This window comes from Pleurodeles waltl, chromosome 6 (genome assembly GCF_031143425.1).
Source record: "Pleurodeles waltl isolate 20211129_DDA chromosome 6, aPleWal1.hap1.20221129, whole genome shotgun sequence".
NCBI classification, from domain to species: Eukaryota; Metazoa; Chordata; class Amphibia; order Caudata; family Salamandridae; genus Pleurodeles; species Pleurodeles waltl.
In genome coordinates, this window is record NC_090445.1 from 558,646,475 (window position 1) to 558,673,043 (window position 26,569).

A 26,569-nucleotide genomic window follows, 5' to 3' on the forward strand; every position below is an offset into this window, starting at 1 on the left:
TAGCCAGCATGTCCTCGGCGCCCAAGGGGTTACAAGCTTCAAAATAGAACTTTAACAACATCATAATAGAAAAAGAATGTTCAGTCCCATATAAGCTATGTGCCCTCCATTTTCTTCCTCTTTTGTTTGTTCTCCTTCTCTCTTCATATATCCCTTCTTAAACTGGAATCATACCCTTTTAAAACTCTGTAAAATTGAAACACAATATATAACCTTTTCTTTGACCCTCTCTAAACCTAAAACATTAACTGTTTCAATTTGATACCCTGTTTCAAGAAAATAATCTACTATTTCCACAAATTGTTATATAAATATGATTTTATCTTTCTCCAACCACTCCAAGGGAAGGGTGGGTGGAATAATGCTAGCCTCAATGTCTTTCATAAAATCCTGATCTTTTATGCAGTATACCTAAAAGAATCGTCATTTTATGTCAAGACATGAGGCTAGCATTACGCATGTTTAAAGTCCTTCAAAACACATTTACAAACATGATCAAAAGATTTGAAACTCTTAAATGTTACCATGGGAAACCAGTCAGCAGCTTTCATAATATCTTCCAAACTACCACCCATCATACAGACCTTACTCGCCATGGCTCCTCTTACAGAATGAACTGTAAACTTTGACACATCCACACCAGCTTCTTTTATAACAGCCTTCACCCACCTTGCAATAGTAGCATTAGCTACTCTTTAAAGGTTTCACATATGAAATTAATAACTGGTCAACCCTAGCCACTCTCTTTTCCCTCATCCTATTCTCATACTGGTTTAAGCATTGTACCAACACAGAGCTTATGATATTCATCAAAGAATGGGTAAAATACATTTCCAGACATGGACCCTCATTATGAACACGGCGGTCGAAACTGCCGTGTTCATGCTGGCTATCAATCTACAGACCGCCAGCACCCCCGAATCCCAGCCATCCGTATTAGGAACATTCCTCTGGGCTGGCGGGCGGAAACATTGTTTCCGTCAATGCCTCTGTGTGGCGGGTGCAGCTGCACCCGTAGCGCAGATCACTGCCTGAAAATCGGGCAGTGACTTGCGCGATGGGGCACTGCACAGGGGCCCATGCCAAGTGCATGGGCAGTGCAGGGGCACCCTCTCCGCCGGCCTTTCCCTGGCGGGTTTCCCCCCCAGGGAAAGGCTGGAGGATTATGGATCATTATCCGAGGGGCAGCACCGCTGCCCTTTCGGATAATGATTTAGACCACCGCCAGGCTGCCTGACGGAGGCAGCCTGGGGGTGAGTGAGGGCTGCCGATTGCAGCCCTCATGGTGTTCTTTATGTGGCGGTATGGCCCGCTATGCCGGCTGGTGGGTTTTCCCACCACCGCTGGCATGGTGGGCCACACCACCAAGTACATAATGACTACCATGGTCTTTGTGCGTTTACACACTTCAAACATCCGACCATTCATTTGATAAAACCTAAGCAAAACTACCAAAACCTTTACATCTGATACTCTTCTGAAAGATATGAGACAAAGCAAAGTTTTCCGTCTCTAATATAAAGTCCAGCTTTGTACCAATAATCACGCTGTCATTCCACGCTTCCAAATTCTCCTTCCACCAAATCCATTCCTCCCATGCCTCATTGGATAGAGGCAGTAAGTCTCCATACCATAATCCTTTTGCTAGACCCAAAGCTTCAAACGCTGTAAAGCCCTGTAATGTAAAGGCCCTGGAAAAATTTCCTGAATTGGCGAAGACAGTAGCCCAATCACTTACGCTAAATCTCTGTTTTACCTGCTTTTTTTCAGTAGTGTCTGTACCTCCTGCCTTATTTTCTTCACTATCTTTTCTGGAAGCTATAGTTGACCCAACTCTGTGTCCTCTATGAATCCCAAAAACTCTATTCTCCTTATTGGAGTTAACACAGATTTTTCTTGATTTATTATAAATCCTAAGTTCTCCAATAAATTCTTCACTAAAGTTAAGTGTTTCTTTAGATCTTTGATATCCTGATTCATTATCAGTATATCGTCCAAATAAATTATCATCCTTAGTCCTCTCTCTCTCAGAAAACCAACTACCAGCCTTGTCACTCTCATGAAACACCAAGGGGCCAAAGTTAGCCAGAATGGTAGACTCTGAAACTAATATGATGGATTTTTCCACCTGAACTGCAGAAATTTCTGACTCTTCCTTGCTATTGGAATCGTAAAGTAAGCATCTTTGAGGTCCAACTTCACCATCCAGCCCTGCTCTTGCAACAGATCCCGTAAAAGATTAATACCTTCCATCCTGAAATGCTGGTAAGTCACAAACTGACTTAATTTCCTTAGGTTTATTACCAGCCTCCAGCGCTTGTCCTTCTTTTCTACTGAAACCAGTGTACTCACAAAACCTTTTTCTTGTTCCCCTGTTTTCACAATCACAATCCTTGTCAAGATTTGAGCTACTTCTTGATGGACTATTTGTTCCAACTGGCTTTGAAATACCAATTTGTTTGGTTCCATTATTTGCAAAGATTCCTGGTTCTCTATTACATATCCTTCTATAGTTCATAACACCCAAACATCCTGAGTAGCTGTCTCCCAGTTTTCCCCAAAAAATCTTAATCTTCCTACCACACCTGTCGGGATAGAAGCAGAAATAATCCTCATACTCACCCTGGTTTTGAGCTTGTCCAATGGTTTGACCCCTTGCTCTGACGTTATGGACTCGACGTCTTCCCTGTTGGGGTAAAACTGAGATCCTCCTTTGCCTCCTTTGTAATATACATTTCCTTGGCTCTGGTTTTGGGCTCTAAATCCTGCCTGGCTGATAAGCTGCCCACTCCTACCAGCCGTCAATATAAACGACCATGTGAGAACACTCTACGCATTGAATAGTGAGCTTTATCTAAGCTCGAAAATGTGGGCACATGTTTGGTCAAAGACTTAACCATCCATTCTCCAAAAAGTAGGCCACGAGCCTCCCCTGAAGGCTCTTTCTTCACTAATTCACTTAATTTAGGGCTAATACACATTAAAATTGTCTTCCTTCTTTCTGCTAAGAGCCCTGCATTTGCATCCCCCAAAAAAGCAAATGGCTCTCTGACACCAACCACCTAACAGATGCAAGTCTATATATTTTCGCTTTGAGTAGGCCTCTTCCAGTGTATCAAATATCTCGGCCAGTGGTCCAAGAATGTCAAGCGCCTTATCCTGACATTGTTTTAAGGATTTTTCCAGTCCTTTCCTCAGATCCTTACCCAGTTTAAATATATAAGTTATAACTTCTGGGTCTAAATTTGGCGTCATAGACACCTTTACCTAAATGACGGGTCTAGAACACTCCAACTTCATCACTTTTGCTTCATCTTTTTCCAATGGCTTAAGTAACCTTGCCTTTATATAATCAGAAACAGGATACAACGGCCACCATTCCTTCCCTCTTGGTTGGATGTTTAATGTCTTTTGGATTAAATAACTTTTAGCCAGAAGGATCCATTGTCATTTTTCTAACCTTTCCTCTAACATTACTATCGCTCTCATCATCTAGACCATCCTAATACTCTAGGTCTAGAATATATTCATCCAAATCATCATTTTCATTGTTATCATTTTCCATCCCAGCACTCTCATCTGAATGATGATCTCTTTCAGGGTCAAGCTGACTTTCCTTTGTACTGCATCGAGTACCTTTCTTGCGTGAGCCACTTTGGACACCAAATCCCACCTGATGTCTCTTGTAAGGTCTTCCTTTCAGAAAGACACTTACCCCCAAGACCTCTTTGATGATCCTCCTCTTCTAATAGAGAGTAAAATTCCTCCTCCTCATTACCTCCTCTCTTGCCTAAAACCTGGTTTACAGACTCCTGCGCTACAACATTTAATTCCTTAGACACGATTTTCCTTATTAATCCCTCCTGTTTCACCTCCTCTCTGCTTGATTCTGACATTTTCCTAAAATTTTAATATGCCTGTCTGTCACTTTTCCCAAAAATAAATTGTGTTTAACGCAGTCCGGCCAGCGTGAAACTGTAACAGCAATGAATCACTTAACGGTGACTTCTCCTCTAGGAAACAGCTTCACAGAGCAAATTGCTCTTGAAATAATACATTTTGCTTAGAACAAGGACTACCTTCCAGGGAAATCAGCCCACATGTTCATCTAACGGAGAAGTGAACGCAGACATTGCGTCACGATGTTCACTCCTAGTTCTAATATTCTGCACACTCGAGTCGTGTAAGCGACCTGCCACCTTCATATAGGCATAAGGCAAGGCTGTCTGAGCAATTCGCACCCGACTAAAGATTATGTTCAGAACGGGGTAAGAGCAATGCGAGTCACAGCATTCCCTCCGTGCGCGCTCACAACTGCCAGCGCTCGAGCGCTCCACAATCTTAAGTGTTTTTGAACAAACTTTATTTTTAGATTGTGTTAGATTGTGTTACTTCGTGCTTTCAGAAACAATACCAACCCTTACAGTAATTATAGAATTGTGCCCTACCACAAACGAATCAAATAACATACAATATTGAAATCTATATCAATACAATTCAAACATACTACTCCTCACACAAAAATACCCATACATTGGGTAATGCCTTATCACACAATCTAACCACTCAAACACATTCAGACATGCCACAAAAAAGTTTTGCATATCATATACTTATCTGCTCAGAAGCAGCAAGCAAAAGAGGAAGAAAGTGGAGGACACACGGCATATATGGGACTGACCATTCTTTTACTATTATGATGTTTTTAAAATTCTATTTGGAAGCTTTTAATGGTCTTGCTGCTCAGAAGGAGTGAATAAAAGTTGATGCATAATGCTATCCTCCTCTCTTGACATAAAATTACACAATTCTGTTTAATTAGTTCGAGAGAATAATAATAACACATTCTCATCTGAATAATTATTTCATTAGGATCTGAAGAAGCCTTTTGTGATTCTGTACATAAAGGCTACTGATGAACATACACAGACAGAGAACAGATGAATGAAAAGTGAGATACAAAAGAACAGATGGGCGCTGGGTGGTTTGAACATTTTTGCCAGAGCTGGTTTTGTTTCCCAGCTGACCATGCCAAGTCTCATATGCAAGCTACATAGCAAACGTACATGTTTGGTCAGGTTATACATGGCTATAACAAATCTAACATCACACTATTGCTACTAAATGATGATAATGGATGTTTTTATTAATTAATTAAAGATAAGTGATTTTAATACCTTTTGATGAAATTATATCCTGTCCAGTGTATGAGTGCAATTTTACTCTTTTCTTCCCTCTTTTTGAATCAAAAATGTCCTGTATTCTCAATACAAGCTGAAATTAAAGGAGAGAACAAGAGTTAGAAAATGTCATGTCCATCCTGTGATTATAATGCAATGGGAACAAGCATTGCCGAAGCCAAGAGATCAGACCTTGATGGTTATTTTTATTTTATTTTTATGGCAAGTTATGGCATATGCCACACAAATTAAAATATAAAAAAAGAAAAAAGAGAGAAAGCATGCCCCCTCAATATGATGGCAATTCGATTGACAGAAAAAAATCTATGTGAATTAACCACTCCAAATCTGAAAAGTACAGCAGTATCTTCTTAGCAGACCGATATAGTTAGAACAAGTATTGATACACTCTTTTATTTTACTTCACCGGAAACTACCATTCTTATTGAAACAAAAAAGGTACAATTGGCTTTGAATTATATTACAGTAGGAAATTGGGTTACTGCTTGGGGGAGGGGGTGAAACCCTAATTAAGCAGCAACCACACTTAACCCTCTGAACCTTCTAGTAGCTTCCACAAAAGCAGTCAGGCTTATCATGGAGGCAATGTGTAAAGTAGTTATGCAGCACTCAAACAGTAATAATATGAACAACACAACAGAAGGAAAATCCCACCCCAATTTAGAATAATAGAGTAAAATGTATTAAATTATTTGAGACCAAAATGACAAAAATCCAAGCAGGAGAAACGTAGATATGAAATTTTAAAGATTTAAGGAAAAACAGTGCTTAGAAGCACAAAGTGCCAACTGTGGTTATCTGGTCATGCTGGACTGGGACAAAGTCACAAGTTCAGGCCGACACAACGGAGTGTGGGCCAAGCATAGGGACCAGGTTAGGCCCACTGAACAAAGTAACCTAAATCTGGGCTATGGAGTGTTGCGCGGTTCCACACTGAAAATGTCACACAGCGACAGCTGTAAGGTCCTGCATTGAGGACGTGTCACACTTTGGTGGCTTTGAGGAGCTGTGGGGATGCAATGCAAGGACCTGCTTAGATGATGCATCAAGGATGCGCCATGCAGGAGCAGTTCTGAGGAGCTGTGGGGTCCTGCATTGGGGATGTGTCTCGCTGCGGCAGTTCCGATGCACGGCTGCAAAGTGATGCATAGTGATGGATCGGTTCCACCCAAGAGACCTCAGCTGGGCTTGCAGAGCACCTTCAGTCCTACTTCCAAGGGTCCACAACTATGCGGCACCACTTGTGGGGAAACACTCACAGCAAGCAGAGTCCAGGTGCTAGGTTCAATGTCCCTGAGGCTGTGATTAAGAGGTCAGCCAACTAGCTCTTGGAGTCACTCTGGTGGTCCTGGGTTCAAGACACAGGTCCAGTCCTTCTTACTCAGACAACAAGGCAACAGAGTAGCAGTCCTTCTTGTACGGCAGCTCAGCAGTCTTTCTGAGTCTTCCACAGGTCCAGAGATGTACTGAAGATCTGGGTCTGAGGTTCCAACATTTATACCTGATGCCAGTCTTGAAGTAGGAAACGGTTCTAGAGGTTTCCACCCTTAGTGGTGTTTGGAATTCACCGGCTCCCTGCCCTGGCCCCATAGTGTCTGGGGGCACAAAATAAATAGTGTTAAACCCTTTGTGAGTGTGATGACGCAGAGGCCTCGTGTTGTGCAAGTGTGGTAGGTGACAGATTATCCCCCTCATCAAGGCAGAGATGGTCTATCCTGTCAACACCTATTCCACCTTTGGCTCACTGTCTGGGAACAATACACAAAGGCCAAGTGCCAGTTACACCTAGTCATATGACCCAGGTTACAGACTGAAGCACCAAATGGTTAGGACAAGAAAGTTCCAACTTTTCAAAAGTGGCATTTTCAGAATTGCGGATTAAGATCTGACTGTACCCCTTAAAGAAGGTTTTCCATTACAATTATTTAGACATCAAACTCAATATTCCCACTTGCTCCCAACTGAAAGTTAGCACTTAATAAATGTAATAAAGTAACCCAATGTTATCCTATGAGAGAGGTAGGCCTTGCAATAGTGGGAAACAAATGTAAGAGTTTTTCACTACCAGGACATGTAAGAGTTAAAAGTACAAGTCCAACTTTAAAAAAAAAAAAAAACACTGCACCTTCGCTATGGACTATTTAGGGCCTACTGTGTATTGTATTGTATTGTATAATCATTTGTAAAGTGCAGTGCAACCGAAACTGGTATCCTGGTGCTGAGAGCAGGATGTTTCCTACTTGCTCCCAATTGAAAGTTAGCACTTAATAAATGTAATAAGGTAACCCAATATTATGCTACGAGAGGGGTATGCCTTGCAATAGTGAAAAACAAATGTAAGAGTTTTTCACTACCAGGACATGTAAAAGTTAAAAGTACATGTCCAACTTTTTTTTAAAAACACTGCACCTTCCCTATGGGCTCTTTAGGGCCTACTGTGTACTGTGTATTGTATTGTATTGTATAATCATTTGTAAAGTGCAGTGTGACCAAAACTGGTATCCTGGTGCTGAGAGCAGGATTTTCACAAGAAGAGAAAAAAGCAAACAAGACCAGGGGGCAGCAAACTAATTAGGGAAAAGCCATGTTTTTAAGGCTTTCCTAAAACTAAGCAGCTCAAGCTGGCCTCTCAAGGTCATTTGGAGTGCATTCCATGTAAGTATTGCTGTCACAGAAAAGGAGCAACTGCCAATTAGGGTCTACAGAATCTGGGTACCTGTAGAAAGTTGGCAGACGCTGAACATAAGGCTTTTCTCAGTATGTATCTTTTAAGTCTGTGCTGTAGCAGCCATGGACCAATTCCATGTAGCACCCTGAAAATGATGCACATTGATTTAAACTGAATCCTCTTTTTAACCGGGAGCCAGTGTGGTTCTCTAAGAGCACTTCAGGTGGATGATCTTCGATGCCAGTTCAGCGGCAGCCACTGACTGGACTCTTTGGAGTTGCTTGATCAGAAAATCTGGGACAACCAGAAGTGTGGCATTGCAATGGTCCAGCCTACTGAGTATAGTACTTTGAACAATTATTGGTTGAACAATTAACAGATGAGGGTAGGAATGAGAACAGTTTTCTTAAGTCCCACAAAATGGCAAAGCAGAAACCGACAACTCTTTTACATGATTCTTGAGAGTTAAGTGAGCATCAAAAATTACCCCAAGATTACAAACTGCATCAGACGCAGACAATTCCGCTTCAACTGGAAAAAGCCAAAGATTAGCTGCCGTAAGGGGTGCATATGTATTAAAAAGAAAGGTTCAGGCCTGGCAAAATGTTCATTTTGCCAGGTCAAATTGGCAGTTTAAAACTCCACACACAGGGTTCAATTGCAAGCCTGAGACACGTTTAAAAGGCTACTAAAGTGGGTGGCACAATGAGAGCTACAGACCACTAGTAGCTTTGAATTTACATGCCCTAGGTACATGTACTTTACTAGAGACTTATAAGTAAATTAAATGTTCCAATTGGGTGTAAGTTAATTTTACCATGTTTATACGAGAGAGCACAAGCACTTTAGCATTGATTAGCAGTGCTAATGTGTGCAGAGTCCTAAAAGCCAACAGAAAATGATTCAGAAAACAGGAGGGTGAAAGCAAAAGTTTGGGGATGACTCTACAGAGAAGGCCAAGTCCAGCAATTACTGTAACTGAAGACATAGTTTTACCACAAAGACGGATGGCACAAAAAATTAAAAGGCTAAAAGAATTGAACAAAGCATTGGCAAAGTAAAGTATTGGCCATTCAACCGCGCTACTGAAAAGCACTTCTTTTTAGATGGGCGTGAACATATGAGATGACAAACTTCTATCACTTGCAGTGCAATTGAGTCAATGGCTGCAGTGGGCTGATCCACTTCTCCATGCTAGCTGCTGCGTTGATGGAAGTAAAATGTGAATGATAGGTGAAAACAGACAACTGAACGAAGAGGACAGACTCAAAGCCCATCTACGTGTGTATGTTATGTATTTACGTATATATGTTTTTCACTTGGGATTTTTTTTAAAGTACATAAAGCTAGCGAGGCACTAAATACGTTTGTAGGCCAGGCTTAAAAATCAATCATTTTGCACGATATTCATGGAAACAGACAAATGTGTATAAATAAGGTTCTAGAGGTGGAAATATATGTAGGATTTTTATATCTAAATAAATATTTACTAAATTGGCCAATCTACAATATGACACAAAGTGAAACAGTTTTAATGTAGTTTCAATGTAGATGAGATGTGAACTGCATCTCCAGAATTTACTGTCAGTTCTTTTAAAAGGTTGTCTTCATTTGCGAAAAACGTGATTCCTAAATAGCACTCCTCATCAACACACTCTCCGCACTCACTATTATTCTCATACAGATGTCAACATTGCGCGAAATCAATAGGAAACGCTTACTATCAGTTCTGCATTAGAACAGTGATGGCTGCAGTACTACATTTAAACCGGTGATGGTCGGTGGGGACCACTGGCACTTATTTTTAGGGACCAGTACTAATTTCTTCTCCTAAGACATGTAGGGAGATCAGGAGACGGAAAAACATAAAAGGAGGAAAGGAGGAGGAAGAGAAAGACGGAAAATTCGTTGCAAAGTTAGAAAGCAGGAACCTGTCGGGGTCAGATAAAGGGACGGGGAGTTTCTCGTAATGGATTAGGGAGGCATGAGGTGGATTCAGGACTTGCAACCTTGGTATTCTGCGCGCCGACCTCTAATGGCGGGGGAGGGCTTCTGAACAGAGGTTTGGGCACCAGTACCCTTGATTTTACAAGTCACGTACTGAGATGGTTCTAGCGTTGTTGCTACCATACCAGGCTGCCACGAGCACTGGGGAAAAGACAGAAATACATCCCAAATTATTAGAATAAATGCAAATAAAACCGGATTTATCGTAAACTTAGTGTGAGTAAATAGGTTTCTATGATAAATCTGCTGGGTGCGTACTTTAGCACTAAACCTTACAGAGAAAATAAAGAAAAAGGAGAAGGTCAGGTGTGAATCCAGGTTCTAGGGCATGAGATAACATATTTCCTCCCAGTCAGGCACTTATAACTGTACAAAGAAAAGCTATATTCCAGATCATTACCTCACAACATAAATCGACAAATAAAAATGAGTTCTATCTTTGTCTCAAAAGCCCTTCAACGGACACGGCTCCAGCGTGGATAACTCGATATCCCTTTCGGGTAACATTTTATTTCCTATTCTTTCCATCACAACATCAGGAAAGATGGCTTCACACCCCGAACTAGTGTTAACAACTGGCCGGAAGTGTCCCCGCTCCTCACCGTGTCTCCTTTTGTTGAGCGCAGCCGTCCAATGGCCCGGTTGGCCCAGTCCATCGTCAGGCCTGTCGCCACCTGATCCAGGACTCTCCTCATACACCCGGGCTCTCCTCATGGGCCTTCTTTGGCCAGGCCAGCCCGCAACTACCACTAAACTGGCGGCTCTTCAGCAACTCCTCTGTTAGCCAGCGCCTAGCCACTCGCCCATTCTCTCCGCACTATACGCCACTGGACTTTGTGTCTCAGTTGTACAACGTGTAGGGAAGGGCATGCTTAAAAAGCGCGGCATAAGAAAGCATTATTTCTGTAGTTTAAGACGAACATTTGAAAATCCCCGGCGCTTAACTTTCCAGTGTAGTAGCTATGTGATGCTTCTTCTTGGTTCAAACATCACAAGTGCTATGACACCTCGGACTGCAGCGCCGTTCTTTGGTATATTTAAGCCGGCTGTGTGCGGACGATAAGCAAGCTTGTAAAATAAGCCGCCCTTATTGGTTGGTTGGTCTGCGAACCAGGGAAGTTACTAATAAACAGGACATGCACTTCCTTCCCACGAAAGATGACCGTGTCTCTATTCGTAGGAGGTCAGGATAGATAAACAAACATGGCCGGAGACCCTGCACTATTACTTACAGATGCAGAGAATAACAGACATGTGGTAGACTCCAGAACGTGTGCAGGTCTACAGGAAGGTGGGAGCAGGAAACTAAAAGCAATTTATGCTTTCATCGCATTGAAATGCGTTTATTTTCATAAAAAGAAGCTCTGAACCAGCATACATAATCTGAGCGATACGAAATACAAGCGAAAAATTAATTTTGCTTTTAATTCCATTTACATAAAGTGGTTAGAATGTTAAAGTTATAATATAATAATAATATAACTGACATTGGTTACACAATTATACTAAATATATTGTTACACAAACACATAGGGAAAATTTAAGATTTTTCTAACTGCTGGGTACCTCCAAAAGGCCAGTGAGACTGGAGTTTACACGTGTAGGCGACCCTGTCTGAGGCTGTCGTCAAGCGCCCTGTGACGTCAGTGGTGCAGTCACGTAGGGTCTCACACACTTAAGCTTTGTTGCTGGTTTTAACACCAATAAGGGAGACTCGATCTTTTACCATTTAAGCGATTTCTAATGTTCCCCGACGTCATTTAATTTCATTGCATTGCTTTACTTGCTGTGGACTTTAGAATCTGCAGTTTTCGAGAAAGTAAAACGGCATGACTATTATAGGTCAACACTGGCACACGTTAGTTGGCCACTCTCACCTGAAGGACTTTAAGATGCATGATAACTTCATTCTAATTTAAATTTGCATAGTCGTTTTCAAACTTATGCGAATTATGATCATGCAACCCACCAACACAATTTCTCAGCACTCTAGAAGCACGACCTCCGTCTACATATAGCTTTGATGCATGCCAAATAAAATAAGATGAAAAACTAACAAAATGCTAAATGCTATTTTCGGTAAATGTAAGCAGGCCCTTACAAAACCACAAATGAACATGCGATCACCTCGATTCATGATGGAGACTGCTGTTTCTGGTTCTGTGGGGTGAGCATGCAATGCTCCCGGGGGAGGTGTTGGGGAGGGGGGAGACTGTCCTTCCTAATGGCAAGAGTTTGTACATGCGGACTGTAATCTGAAAGAAATTGATGGCTAACGCTCTATGATTTTCACCAGCCCTCTGCAGCAGGTAAGCACTCAATGTGTCTTGCCAGGAAGAGTGGTTTAAAAGCATTTATACACTGCCTTGCAGGTGACAAGACTAGAGAAAGACCCCTTTTAACTTAACCTCCACCTTCTATGACTTGCAAGAAATTGCAAAGGGTATTGTGAACTGCACAAATGACCGTTCAGGTATAGTGAGTGGCATTCCTGTGCTAGATTGGAGTGATATCTTGGCGATAGCCTGTGTTCTGAATATCAGGTGTAGTTTGGCAGTGGTAAATATTTTGAGATCTAAATTAGAGTGCATCGCACTCCTGCTATACGTGCTGCATCAGCGTTTCGAGTACCTATGACTGCTTAAGAAGTTAGTGCTTTTGGCCACAGAGCAATGAGACTTTATTGTGCTGAGTGATCACTGCAGTCTTGATGATGGTCCAAGGGAAATGTTTTATGAATGGACCAAAATGTTGACAATATGGACTGATTGGACAAAAGATATATACATTTCACGAATCAGTAATTACATGCAGGTGTCTAGAGATTTCTACCACAAATTGGGAGAAGCTATTTACTGCAGCCTCTTATAAAAATTCGAAAGCCTTCTGGGACACTGTAACCTCCTTCAGGACATCTAGTAGTCATGTCTCCCTAATTAGCTGTCATATGCCTAGTGAATCGTCAGCGGCACATTTTCTCAAATCTGTTCTCCCCTACTCCCATTATATTTACTGATTAGTTGGTACTTTCACATAACTACCAGCTGTATTTATCCAATTCTCTGAGTGAGGCTTTGAACACCATTCAGCAGAGCCCTACTGGGAAAGCACCAGGGCCAGATGCGGGGTCTATAGCCCTGTTCAGATGCATCGCAGACCTGCGGGCACCACTGATGACTGATGCTTTTAATTGTTTAGACTATACCAATCTACCCAGGTCTTAGTTCTCATCGATAATTGTTCCTATTTTTAACAAGCATTGGCATAGTTAATAGGTCTTGCTTTTGAGGCCTTATACGTATTTAGCCATGCAGCACATTATGCTGGGTGCTGCAACATCTACTGCTCTTTACCATGGATGCTTTCACAGTAATAGGCACATTATAGCACTAGATTGAGAAGTTTTTATTTAAAGTGTTATTTTTGTACAACTGTTAGTCAGAACTCACATTTCTGGAAGTGCTTTCATATGCGATAACGAAAAAACAAACAGTTGTAGTGAAATAACTAATTTGCCTGAGAACCCAATTTAAGTGAAGAAGCCACAATGCGTCCAGGTTTTCTGGTTTGTACAAATCAACTGATAAATGGTTGCCTCTTGAACAGCTAGTGCTCAGTTATCTACAACACTCCATCTCTTATGGTCTTGGTGTTTGATGGGTATTCCTTTGTATCCAAGGCTACACAAGAACACAAGGACACAATTTGAATGTGTGAGGTGATGCCTTGGATTCTGAAGCAACAACTTGCCATTGAAGTACTCCTCAAGTATCTAATTACGGTCTCTGGGTATACAATGGTTACGATGGTTATGGTCCTGACTCAAGTGAATGTAGTGTGGTTACTAAAATAAACTTCTCTATTTCTTTGAGAGCATGATTTAGTTTTGTCCTTGTCATTTTTTGTTTCATTTCAAAGATGTCACTTCCGGTATAATAAACTGGGTTAACAGTCATGGGATATCATATCATGTGTTGTTATGAAGCAGGCTCAAAGAAAAGTCAGCAAAGGTCCTGTGATGTAACTTCCTATGCTGTTAATAGGGATAAAAAGGCACATGTCCCTTCTATCATGGCATTTAAATGAACAGACGTCACTGGGTACATTCAACTGTAGCTGCAATAGTGATGTTTGGGAATTGATGTGAAGAACGTCCCCAGGACTGAACGCTTCCAAAACACTTAAGGGTCGGGTGATTAAATAAACACGTCATCTTCACTTTTTTGTTGACTTGCTGTTTTATTGCTATACCAGGGACAATTGACCTTGCAGAAACTTCACACCGGCCAGATACATTTACGTTGTACAATGGGATGGGGTTTAACATTCCAGTCACAGGATAGCCAAGAGTCAGTGGCAGTAAGAAGTAGCTATATTTAGATAGTAGTTTGAGCGTGCGTTAAAATGTGCTAAATAACAACCAGCGGCTTACTGTGTGTGCAAACAATCATCTGAAGCTTGATGTGGTTCCACTTGCTCTTCATTTCCAAAACCAAGCCTTGCTGGCTCCTAGCAAATGATGTGGTCTCTGCGAGGCTCACACAATCTGCTGACTTCAGGTATTGGGGAGCTGGGGGGGTGTTGGAAGACTGATGTTACATGGTTGCAGGGCAAGTAAGACGCATTTCTGAGGAAGGTGCAATTAACTAATGTGCCAATGGCATTTAGCGGGTATGTTGGTCAGGAATTTGTCTTGTGCTACAGCTTGTTCGACTCCTGCCTTTTCCGCTGGCTCCCTGCGTCACTCCAGCCGGGAGCATGAGAAACACACAACAGAGGACATGAGCATGGCTGTCTGTTAATACTGCATCTTCACTAGTAACAGTCCTCAGGCTGCTGTGTGGTCACACACACACACTGTAAGACGAGCAAGAAAGAAATGATAAAGTAGTCCCTCAAACCAAGAGATAAAGAACCAAAGCATAAGTATACAGTACTTGGTCTCTGGCCCTGGGAGGAAATGAAAGTGAAAAAGGAGGGACAAAGAGGAAGGATTACCAGTAGCAAGCAAGGATTTTTGAAGAAGACTGAAACAAACAAATGAAAAGCAGCGGGTGGCCTTTAAGCCCACAAAGTAGTACACAAAAGTATACTAGAGGTTGAAAGCTCAACCTAAAAAAGGTGATCAATCAGACCCAAGATGTTATTGCTTTATCTCCCTCACTGATATTTCTGTTAAAATTCTTGGCAGGGTTGTTTATAACAAAATCTGTTAGTGGGCTTCTGAAAATTCTATTCTAAATAGTTGCCAGTATGGTTCTAGGGAATGCCGGGGGGACCACAGAACAGTTTTTAGACTTGACCCTGATCTGTGGTAAATATACTACTGCAAAGCAAAGTCCTTGGGGCCGTATTTATACTCTGGTTGCGCCGAATTTGCGTCGTTTTTTCCGACGCAAATTCGACGCTAAACTAACGCCAACTAACGCCATATTTATACTATGGCGTTAGACGCTTCGGGCGCCAAAGTGCCCGGAGTGTGCGTCATTTTTTAGCGTGAACCCCTTCCTTGCGTTAATGATATGCAAGGGAGGCGTTCCCGTCTTAAAAAATGACTCCCAGGCCTTTACGTGGTATTTATACTCCCGGGCAAAAATGACGCCCGGGAGTGGGCGTGGCCAAAAACGGCGCATTTGCGCCGCTTTTTAACGCCTGGGTCAGGCATGGCGTTAAGGGACAAGTGGGCTCAAAATGAGCCCAGAGTGCCCTCCCCTGCCCCCAGGGACCCCCCCTGCCACCCTTGCCCACCCCAGGAGGACACCCAAGGACGGAGGGACCCATCCCATGGACATTAAGGTAAGTTCAGGTAAGTTTTTTTTTTGTGGCATAGGGGGGCCTGATTTGTGCCCCCCTACATGCCACTATGCCCAATGACCATGCCCAGGGGACATAAGTCCCCTGGGCATGGCCATTGGGCAAGGGGGCATGACTCCTATCTTTACAATGATAGGAGTCATGTTGATGGGGGATGGGCGTCGGAAAAAAATGGCGCAAGTCGGGTTACGACGATTTTTTCGACGTAACCTGACTTGCCCCATTTTAAGACGCCCATACGCCATTTTCCCCCTACGCCGGCGCTGTCTGGTGTACGTGGTTTTTTTCCACGCAAACCAGGCAGCGCCGGTCTGCTTGCGCCGGCTAACGCCATTCCATAAATACGGCGCCCGCATGGCGCTTCAGAATGGCGTTAGACGGCGCTAAATTTTTTGACGCTAAACTGCGTTAGCGCAGTTTAGCGTCAAAAAGTATAAATATGGGCCTTTGTATCTAGAGTTCATGGATCTGTCCACAGCCTTTGATCATGCCAACCAGCCCAAGCTCTGGAAGATCCTACCAGGCCTGGGATTGGATGAGGCTTTTGTGCATATTTTTTAGCAGTCCTCCATGCAAATATGAGCGAAATAATTAGATTTGGGGAAAACAGAGGGATTACTAATAGGTTTGCAATATTTTGGGATGTTAGGGCTGTGTCTTAGCCCTCTTTTATTTTTATGTTATATTAACAAGTTAAGCCCATTTTTTAACACTATTAGCCCAGACATCTCCAGGATCGGTGGTGTATGCCGGCCGCAAGCTACGGTGCTGCTGTATGGGGTAAAGCCATTAGTACAACTAAACAGTTGGAAGAGATCTGCATTTGCAGAAGACTTCTGCCTGCCCTTGCCATAACCTCCCATTATATCTGCCACAAAGATCTAGAACTCAAATATGTTGAGGATTGCTTCACATTTTGTCCAGTTCTACTTTGGTCCTCTCTGTGGCAGAATCAGGATACCAGCTTGAACAGGCTTGCCATTAATGATGGTCTTTCCTGCGATAAGGGTCTTAGCATCCTCTGGCTCGCATAGTTTAGAAAAATACTTTATGAGTTGGGAGAGCCAACATTCTTTGATGACCCTATGACAAGTCAACAGGCAAATGAAAAGCTCTTCAAAGCTTTGTTTTTAGAGCGAGCAAAGCTGGAATGGGTTACAGTAGAAGTTAGAAATAAACTGGTGTGATCTATATGCAACTAAAGTATAGTAGTGGTCTGGAGCAATACTAAATTAGTATTTAAGGACACTGGGAAACAGCTTTACTGTTCTCCTTTGGGGCACCCACAGTTATCTACCTGTTTGGCTTTCCGTTAGGATACTTCAACGACCCCACTGCTCGTCCTTGCCCATGGGCCGACAACTTTTTCCAGTCCATGTTGCACTTTTTTCTATTCTGCAAATTTTATGCCATTTTATAGCAAGCAATTTGTGCTCCTGTTGCTAATAAAGCGTAATATTCATCAGTGTAGTGCAGCACTTCATTTTCTTCAACATCTGTTGGACTTGGATCGCTGTTATTGAGTGGATTTTTTTCTTAAGTTTGCTGTTCATTCTGGAAGTAGTATGCACTTTGACTAATATCTGTGGGGAGTCCAGAGATTCATTTTAATGGTTACGCACATTTTTATCCTAGTTTTATAGGATATGAACTTAAATATGTTTGTATTGCTGTTTTATTGTTCAAATTGTATTGTATGCTTTGACGAAGGTCTAATTTTAAGTTTTTTTTAAGATGCACTTTTATGGATATATTGTCATCTGAATAAAGATGACTTGACTTGATAGATGATTTCACAAAGCATTTTCTCGCATTGAGATTCCCATGGCTGTTCACCATCTAACGTAGATTCTATGTTTTGTGTATTGTGTTTTTTCTATGTATATGTGATATTTGTTTTGTAAAAGTTGTAATTTGTGCTACTCTATACTCGTTGACACAAATTAAATTTGTAAATATAAGTAGTTTGATGCTTTTGTAAAAAAATGCCCCAAACCATATAATTTTATTCATTATTATTGCTTGATTTTGTGTTGAATGAGGGTTATTTAGTAAATGTTTCCAATAACGTTTTTGGCTGCAATAATATTAACATTAATTATATTAATAGATCAGGGGTAATCGTAATGCCTTATGTTTCCTAGAAATCATTCTATTGACAGTCTCTGAAAGTAAAGACTTTCTTAGTCATCACATAAACACAGTAAACATGATAGAATGGCTGAATGTTGTTGAATCAAACCTTTTTGCTTCCAAGACTTTCTCCAATCTAATGATGACCTCAAAGAAGATGATCTAATCATGTTTTTTTCAGATGACACACGGCTCGATTTGCAAAACCATTTGTCCACCCGTGATGGTACAAAGAAATGCTGTGTCACTGGTTCATTTGATGTTTATCCTTTGAGAGACTGTTGGACATGGCTCTGCTGTGGAAATTTTTCTGAAACATTTTTTTCTTTTTTTCTACCAGTTTTGCTGACTCTCTGTGCATGACCTTAGGACTCTGAGCACTTGCCCGCTATCTGGCTGTGTGAAAGTGGTGTGTCCGTCCTACATATGATCGGAAGGTACGGGTAAGGACATGGTTGAGGTGCTGTACCCAGGAGGGCCCTGTGAAATAGCTGTACCACAGACCCAGGGTGGGTTCGGCCCTGGCTGTTAGGGGGGCATGCACTGGGTGTGCCAACCCCTCGAAGACGCTGTTAACCATGACCTAGGACTATGGGATAGGCCTGCAGGAGTGTCACTGTGACTGCGCTCATGTTGCCAGTCCCTTTTGTGGGGCCAAACCTGAGTTGCCTTATGCCTTACTTGGAGGGCCTCGATGGCGGGGCTGGTGGTAGGCGGAAGGAAGGGCAGGTATACAACGGTGTACCCTATCTAGGCAGGGAAGCACCCCCATCTGGGTGTCCCCTACTGAAAACGAGGGTTGTCCGCATCCATAAGGGTGGGCCGGTCCTCTACTAGTGTCTGTGGGCCATGGGCACTGCCCCCTCATATAGGTTGGCTGGAAGTGTGTGCACCTGTCCTCCCTGGATGGGAGCTGGCGCTGACCAACATGTTTGAGTCCTGCCATGACAGGGCCCAGGGTGTGCAGAGAGGCCATGGGTCCTTCATAGGTACTGAGCCTGACATACTAGGCCAGTGGGTGCACACTTACATGATGGGCAATTTCATGTATGTTGTGCCTGGCACAGCTTGCCAATAGTTCCACCCTTGAAGAGGGGCGCCTGATCAAAGTGTGCACCAGGCCCAGGGGGCCTCTCCATGCCCATGTGTACATGAGAGTTCCTATAGATGAAGAGCTTGGCATAGCTGGCCTTTCGGTGCCTACTTGCACCAGTGAGTCATACGCTTAAATGAGACTGGCACAACTTGCCAGTGTGTGCATACTTGCACACAGGTGTTGCCATGTGTAAGTGGAGATAGGTAACACTTGCCTGTGTGTGCATACTTGCACCTGGGTGGTTTCCTATATAGGTACTGGAGTTGGCCTCACTTGCCAGGGTGTGCACATTAGAGCATGGGTATTCTAATATAGGGACTGAGACTGATAGAGCAGGCCAGTATTGGTGCATTTGCACCTTTGGGGTGGCTTTAATGAAAGTGTGCCACATTCCCCAGCAGGCATGGAGTGCCCCTGGGCGTATGTGCTGCAAGGAGTGCTGTATACCCATGCATGTTTGCACTACCTATGAGAGATGATCTGCCCATAAGGCAGTGGTCTCCAAACATTTTAATGCTGCGCCCCCCCAGTTGAAAAATAAAAATATTGCCCCCACCACAGAATTTTTTACAATTATTTATAAAGATGGCAATGTTTAAATATGTCTAGACCTATTTAAACATTGCAGTTAAGTACTATTACCTTTTAAAGATGCAATAACATGCTTCTGCTTAAAACAAAGCCCTGTTATCTGTATAATGCTTCTTTTGGCTAGAGCCTGGCACCCCCCCTGGGATCACGTGAGGCCCCCCCAAGGGGGCTGGCCCCCCAGTTTGAAGACCTCTGCCATTAGGTAACATAAAAGAATGAGTCTTATTAAGTCTGACTGCAACAGTGGACTGCAGGGGAGCAGCCTCATGATGTTTAGTATTGTTGGATTCAGAATGACAAACCAGTTCTGAGGGCAAAGGTGGTTTTGTCATCAATGCTCTAGAGATGGCACTTCTAGGAAGTGGGCATTTCTAGGTTCTGAAGTGGTTCTGGTGTCTTATAAATTATGCTTCATTCCATGGGCCACGGGGGAACAGCACATCTGTGCATCCCCCAGGCAACCGTTATAAAACTTGGGCATCCAGAACGACAGATCCTTGTCATTTGGGGCCTTGATAGATAGGTTGGGGGGAGAGATTTTTGACACTTGGCCTCTTGGCCTCTCGGTGCCGGGGCATGGCCTCACTAAAGATAAAGACTATGCATTCCAGAGCCTAAGGGCTGACAGAGAAGAAATTTAGGGGAGACATCTGTGGTTCAAAGGAGAACCCTTTGACCCACCCCCAATTTCACAGAAACCATCTAGTATAACTAGGGGTACTCAACGTCTACGTGGTAGAGTAACCTTTATGGCAATGCAGGACTGATGCTGCTGGACCGCATGGGCACACTGCCAGAGGAATCTGGTGTGCCCAGGAGGTTAACTGTCCAAGGAGGGGATCCGCGGCCCCCTTCCTGCTGAGAGACTGGCCTTGGGCTGATTGCCGGCTGCTGTGTAGCATCACAAAAGGTAACTCTCCAAAGGCAGGTTGGCTTGGCCCTGTTCTCTGAGGAGGTTTCAGGGACATCAAATACCTCCAAGAGGGATTTATATTGACAATTGGTAATATCTGAAGAGTGGTGCATCTACATTGTGTGCTGGACTTCACCTGCCAGCAGAAGTGTTAGCATGGCCTAGGTATTGTGTCTGGAGACCAGAATGGCCTGATGCAGGGCTTGCAAAGGACTGCCTGCACTTCAGGCGAGTGGCCCTTCATCGTGGAGACCACTGCACGCCGAAACGTCTTGTTGGTGTGAATAGAATCACCCAGTGAGGAACCCCGTGGGACCCGCTATTGTCGAGTGTGTTGCATTTCTTTTGTGTGAGCCTCGGCTACAAGCTCATTGTGTTGGTGCTCTGTTCATTGCTTGAGACTCTCAGAGGTGGGGTTGCAACCTGAGTTGTGATGCAGTTGGCCTCGTATGGCATGGCTAGAACTTGTGTTGAAGTGTATGACCTGGGAGAGTGGTGTGACTAAAGTCATTGTGTACTAGACGGTGTGTCTCATTCCAGAGAGGTGAGGAAACCAAGTTCCGAGTGTGACCGGATGGACTAGTGCAACTCAAGTCATTGCATGCTAGATGTTGTGCATTCTGGAGGGGTGGAGGATTTACAACGTGGGAGAGTCTGGGATTGGTGTGATTCAAGTCATCACGCACCAGACTCGTGCCTCTTTTTGACGATTTGCCACCTTGGGAATTGGCTTGTGAATGAACGTATGGTCAGGGCGACTCAGATCATCGGGCCCCTGACGATGGGCCTTCTTTTTGTGAGGATACGGCACTAAGCACTTATCATGTGGGATCATAACCCTTTGGCGTCATTTGGGTCTTCGTGCCCCAGATGCGGCATCTCCTGGTACAGGAAGTGGGGCCCTAGCCATGTGCAACTGGAAGTGGCAAGGCCGACTCAAGTCAACAAGCCCCGAAGGCGCCTCTCCATTACGGAGGTGCTGAAATTGGTAACTCTTTCGTAACACTGAAATGTCTGGCTAGTCTGGGCACCTCGATGTCAAAAGACAGCCGCAGTGACCCCCGTGCTCTGAGTGAACCTCCTGTGGGGAGCCCGAATGTCTCCTTACTAATTGTTTACCTGCTGTTGTCTTTCCTTTCCCCCACCTTGTACCCGGAACCTAGAGAAGTCTGACTTAGCCATGAGCGGCCTAGTAATCAGGGAACTGTTTGATGCAATCCTTGGTTCACGGAGGGCCGGGATAGCTGAAGCTGGTTGATGGGAGAAGGGTGGTTTGGGACCCAGGGTGCTTGCAAGAAAAGTGGCATCCACTATGTGGACATCAGGGCACCACATTAGGGTGCCTGGAGTGAGTGCGTAAAAGTAAGTGTGGGTATGTGCTGACTGATACCCGTGGCACTGCAAGACGGTGCAGAGTGAATGTGGGGGAGAGAGTGGGGGTGAATGCAAAGACAGTACTGTGGTGCTGCTGGCCACATTTATCCAATCAGGGAGTTTTTACAGTTGGCATTATGTCTTACTAATGTGGCTTCAGCCGCAGTGCTATGTGAAAGTGTTGTAAACTTTGTATGTACATTTTGCTGCTAATGTTGGGAACTGGGGTGCACCCTGAATTTATATATTACACTGATTGTGGGGAATTCTAGGGTGTCTCTCATGCTGACAACGTTTGGCACCTTATGTGGGTGCGGGGAGGGAATGTACTGTTTTCCTCATGTGCACATTCAATAGCTACAGGTTAATACAGCTGAGCCTCATATTGTGACTTCTACTCCTAGTTGGGGTATGGGCTCAGAGTTACATTATAGTCATGCTGTGTTGACAAGGTGGGTGTTGAATACAGCTTTTTATACATACACTGTGTTTGAAGTCTCATTTGTGCCGTGCAGCGTGGCTGTGGCGGGGACGTGCTGTGTCTTTGCTTTACACATTGCCTCTGGGATAAGTCTGACTGCTCTGTGCCAAGCTACACAAGGGTGGACACAGGTTATGCAGTAAGTGTTATCACCCACACTTGATGGGAATGTCAGGTTCGGCCTGGTTGGGGCCCTGCTTTACCCAACTAGAATGTGCTGCCTCCAACAGAGACACACAGGTTTTGTGTATTTAGACAACTGAGCAAACATGGTGAACAGACTATGGTGAGCTAATTGAGAGTTCTCTGTCCAACGTGGTTGGTGATGGAGTAGAGGTTTCCTAGTTGTAATATCAACCATGACAATAAAAGGGAAATAGAAAAAAACACTCTTCCTTTTTAAACCTCCTGTAGCTAGCTAGTTTGACTGTGGAATCCCTACTGTTCCTGAGCCTTGTGGCATTGAAGGTCCAATTCCTGTACTAGTGCAGTTGCTAGATTTGAGTGCATGAGGATTAACTGCATGGTGAGTGAATGTTATTTTATTCTATGGGAGGATCTTTTGCTTTAAATGTTTTAGTTATTTGTCCTTTTTTCTTGCAGATTATAGAAGGATTCCTTCTGCCTTCCATACTTGAATGGCTAGTTCTGTCTTTTCTGAAAGTCTGGATAGGTATTTTCTCTAGCACTTTCTGTCAGATATCAGGGACACCACAAATCTCAGAATGTGTTAGACCTGCTACAAGATGTGTTTTTAGCACGGGCTTCCAGTAATGCTTTTATGTGACATCTACTAGTTATATTTTGATTAAGTGTCCTGAGACTCCCTATGTGCTGTAATAAAAAAACAAAAAGAGGAAGATGGGATAAGATGACAGTGTTCAAGTAAAATGGAAGCAGTAATACCATGACAGAGAGAAGCTTGAAAGAATTTTACATTACTCATGTGATAGGGTTGATATTTGGAAACCCTCTGTTGCAGAATGTCCAAATCACACAGTTCCACCGTGTCACATGATTTTGAATCACCTCATGCGATCACCAAGTGAGGAGCTGATATCACATAGTGTGCCCATGATTAACTGGAAACCTCAGCAAAAGCCAGGTTCCTAGCTAATTGTTTGGAGACTCTGTGCCTCTGATGTGTATTGCAGGGTGTGAAATCTCCAAGGACATCTGTGGATGCCACAAAAACCTTGTTTTTTTTTAGTGGGGATATACGATGCCTCAGGCCATGCTTAGCACAAAGCCCCTACCCCCATGGCTGTGTCCCCTCCTCACATGGTGAAATATTTTTAAAAGTCGCCAAGTCTACAATTGTGTTCATGTTGCAACCATAAATATCCTATCAGGTAAGGCATGCTGAATGATTCAGCAGTACTGGTGAACCCATAGATGTATATGTTTCCCTCAGATTCCCATCAAAACAACATGATGTTGTTGGTATACTGCCTAATTAGGTGGCTTTATTTTGTACTTTGCATCAGTTCATTCACGAAACCAGACATTTGGGAGCATAAAGAGCATCAGGCGTATGAAGAATCTTTGCCACCACCAAGCCAGCACTACATAAATTCACAGGCTTTGAAATGTCAAAAACCTAGTTAGCAACATTCAAAATTTGAGGGGAGTGGTACAGCATCACCTGACTTTTAAGAGGCAGGAGTTACCCCTAGCCCTCTTATGGTACAGGAGTTGGTCCTTTGGTTCTAAAAGCATATGGGTTGCAATCACAGCCCGCTGTGAATGTGTATTCACAGCTCTGTTGCCCCTTGCAGTCCTTCATTTCCACATTAGCAGCCATTTTCTATGATTTTCAGGAGAAATCCTGACTCATGAATCTTAAAGTGGTAAGTATTTTGTGAATCTTTGAACTTTCCTCTTTTTCTACATCTGAACAATGCCAAACATTGTCTGTGTTGCATCACAAATGCTTTGTAAACAATGCTCCGCTGTCACATGATCGGTCATACATCTTTCCCAGAGTTTCTCAAAGGGTCTTAGCCAGGACATCATTTTCAATTAGTAACTCAACATCATCATTCTTAAGACTCTGCTACTGCCTTTAGGTGGTCAGGGCTTATGGGACAACCAATTTATTGTAATGCCACCATTGCTCAACTCTGTAGATAAACCCTGACCTAGGGGCAAAATACAATGGTGTACCCCTATATACAAGTATATCTGGCTGAGCTAGTTATAGGCACTGTCAGAACCCCTTCCGTAGGGCCACAGGGCAAGCAGGAGCTACTGGGCCCAACCATGGTGGTTGAGGCTTTTTACTCCTGATGACCCAGGGTCCGTCATACTATGGATCTCACTCAACTGGGCCAAATACGCCTTCTGCACTTGACGCTCAGTGGTAGCTGTCATTGAGCAGTCAAGGCTCCCTCTGGGGGGTTGTAGCTACATGTCTCTGAACAGGACTCATAACTTAAAGTGTGTTAGAGGATGGGTATTTTTAGGGGTAAGTACACACCTACCACTAGCTATACACCCCCAACACAGGGATGTGACCAGTCAAGGCCCCACAAAGAAGCCCCTGGCTCAACCCTGGTAGCTGAGCAATGAGCAGTCAGGCTTAACTCAGGAAACAGGTATGTAAAGCATGTAAATACATCAATACAGTAGATAAGCAAGACACAACACACAATAAAAAACCCACACCAATTTATAGAAAGAATAAATATCCTTATCTTTAAAATGACAAAATTCCAATGTAGGAAACCAGAGATTTGAATTTTTAAAGATGAAAAGTAAAACTAGTTCTTAGAAGCAAATTGGGCTCAAGGGGAAGGTTGCAATGGACTGGGACACAGTCAAGAGTTCCAGCCATCCACAATGTAACAGTTTTACACTTACTTCCATGAAGTGTTTCTTTATGCAGGAAAGTGAACCACAACCCCAATGCAAGTTTCCAGAATCTCCGAGTTGCTCCGTGGGACGTTAGGACTACAATTCCCACAAGGCACCTGGCCATATCCATGCAAGTACACCACACGCATTTCAGGCTGCAGACATTTGTGGAAGTTGATGCAGTGAAGTTCTTAACTTGTTGCTTCAGGCAGTCCACTCCTGAGTTCTTTGTGAAGCAAGGCAAAGTCCTTTGGGCTGTGGTTCCACTGTGCAACAGTAACAGTCCTTAAGTGTGCAGGCCTCTGGGTTGCAAACCAGGGTTTCAGCAGGGCAGTCCTTCTTCTATTTGTGGTTTCAGGCAGCAGATCTGAATTCCAAAGCAGATCAGCCACTTTTATTTCATCATCTTGGGTGAGCGGGGAGGGGGCAGTCAGTCGGCATTGTTGTTCAATGAGCTGAAGGCTGCCACTCAGAAGTATGACAACTTCCTCCAAAATGTGACATCTTCTTGTCTCATAAAGCACTGCACTTTAACATTCCACGACGGATGATTTTCCTCAAGATGAGTCAGATCTGGCTAAACCAAACCCCTGGCATAGCTCATTTCCATTAACTCCCCCTTAGGACATCTGCAAATTCCTTTCCTAAGCCTGCCATCTATCTGTGGGGTACAGGGGTAAGAGGGCAGGCTTGGCTGCATTCCTTTCTGACTGGTATCCTTATGCAGCCTCGGCTTGATTCACCCAGCCCCCTTCCTGGCCTGGCTTCACCATCTGCCTACCTCCTCCATCAGATAACCTCTGCTATTTTGAAGGAGCTGACTAAAGACCACAAAAATGGGCATCTGCTCATAGACTCTTGTGAGGCACGATCTGTGGCACCACTGACATTATTGTATACAAAAGAACAGACCTCTCCAAGTAGGTGCTACAGAGCCTAGGCAAGTACTCAAACCTCTAAACCTCACAAAAATAAACCACTTGATAAGAGGTCCCCGTGGATAGTCCAGTAGACTTTATCAGATTTATCTTTGATTCACCGCAAGATAATGCTAAGCAAGAGGAAAATCTTAACCCTGCTGCCCAGGAAATATTTCCAATCTTCATATTTCGATCTAGCCGCAAGAAGGGTTCCACGGATAGTCAGTCTCCTTCAATAAGAGCGGAAGGAAATTACAAGAAAAACAAGAAATGTAAGAGGAAGACCCTTAAAAGTGAGTTATTCTAAAAAAAAGCCGACCCGAAGGTTCAGTAAAAAAAGCAGAAGAGAAGTACATTTTCCCCAGATAAGGGATTCCTCACAAGCTTGTCTGGAGCCTTTAAATTCGATTGTTTAATCTACTATGGAGCCTTGCCCCTCTCCAGGGCCAACTTTACCAACTTTGTCATCTCCAATGGAGCATGGATGGGATCCCAGGAGGGCGCTCCCCCAGCCC

At 43.5% G+C, this 26,569-nt stretch overlaps 1 protein-coding gene across 1 annotated transcript in view; it reads right to left on the reverse strand.

Annotated features, from left to right (window-relative positions):
• Window positions 1-26,569, reverse strand: part of DENND2C (DENN domain containing 2C) — a 319,873-nt gene that overhangs the window by 150,592 nt on the left and 142,712 nt on the right. The window contains exon 6 of the mRNA XM_069238733.1: window positions 5,178-5,274. Coding sequence (XP_069094834.1) covers window positions 5,178-5,274 — 97 coding nt within the window. The remainder of the gene's footprint in view (window positions 1-5,177; window positions 5,275-26,569) is intronic.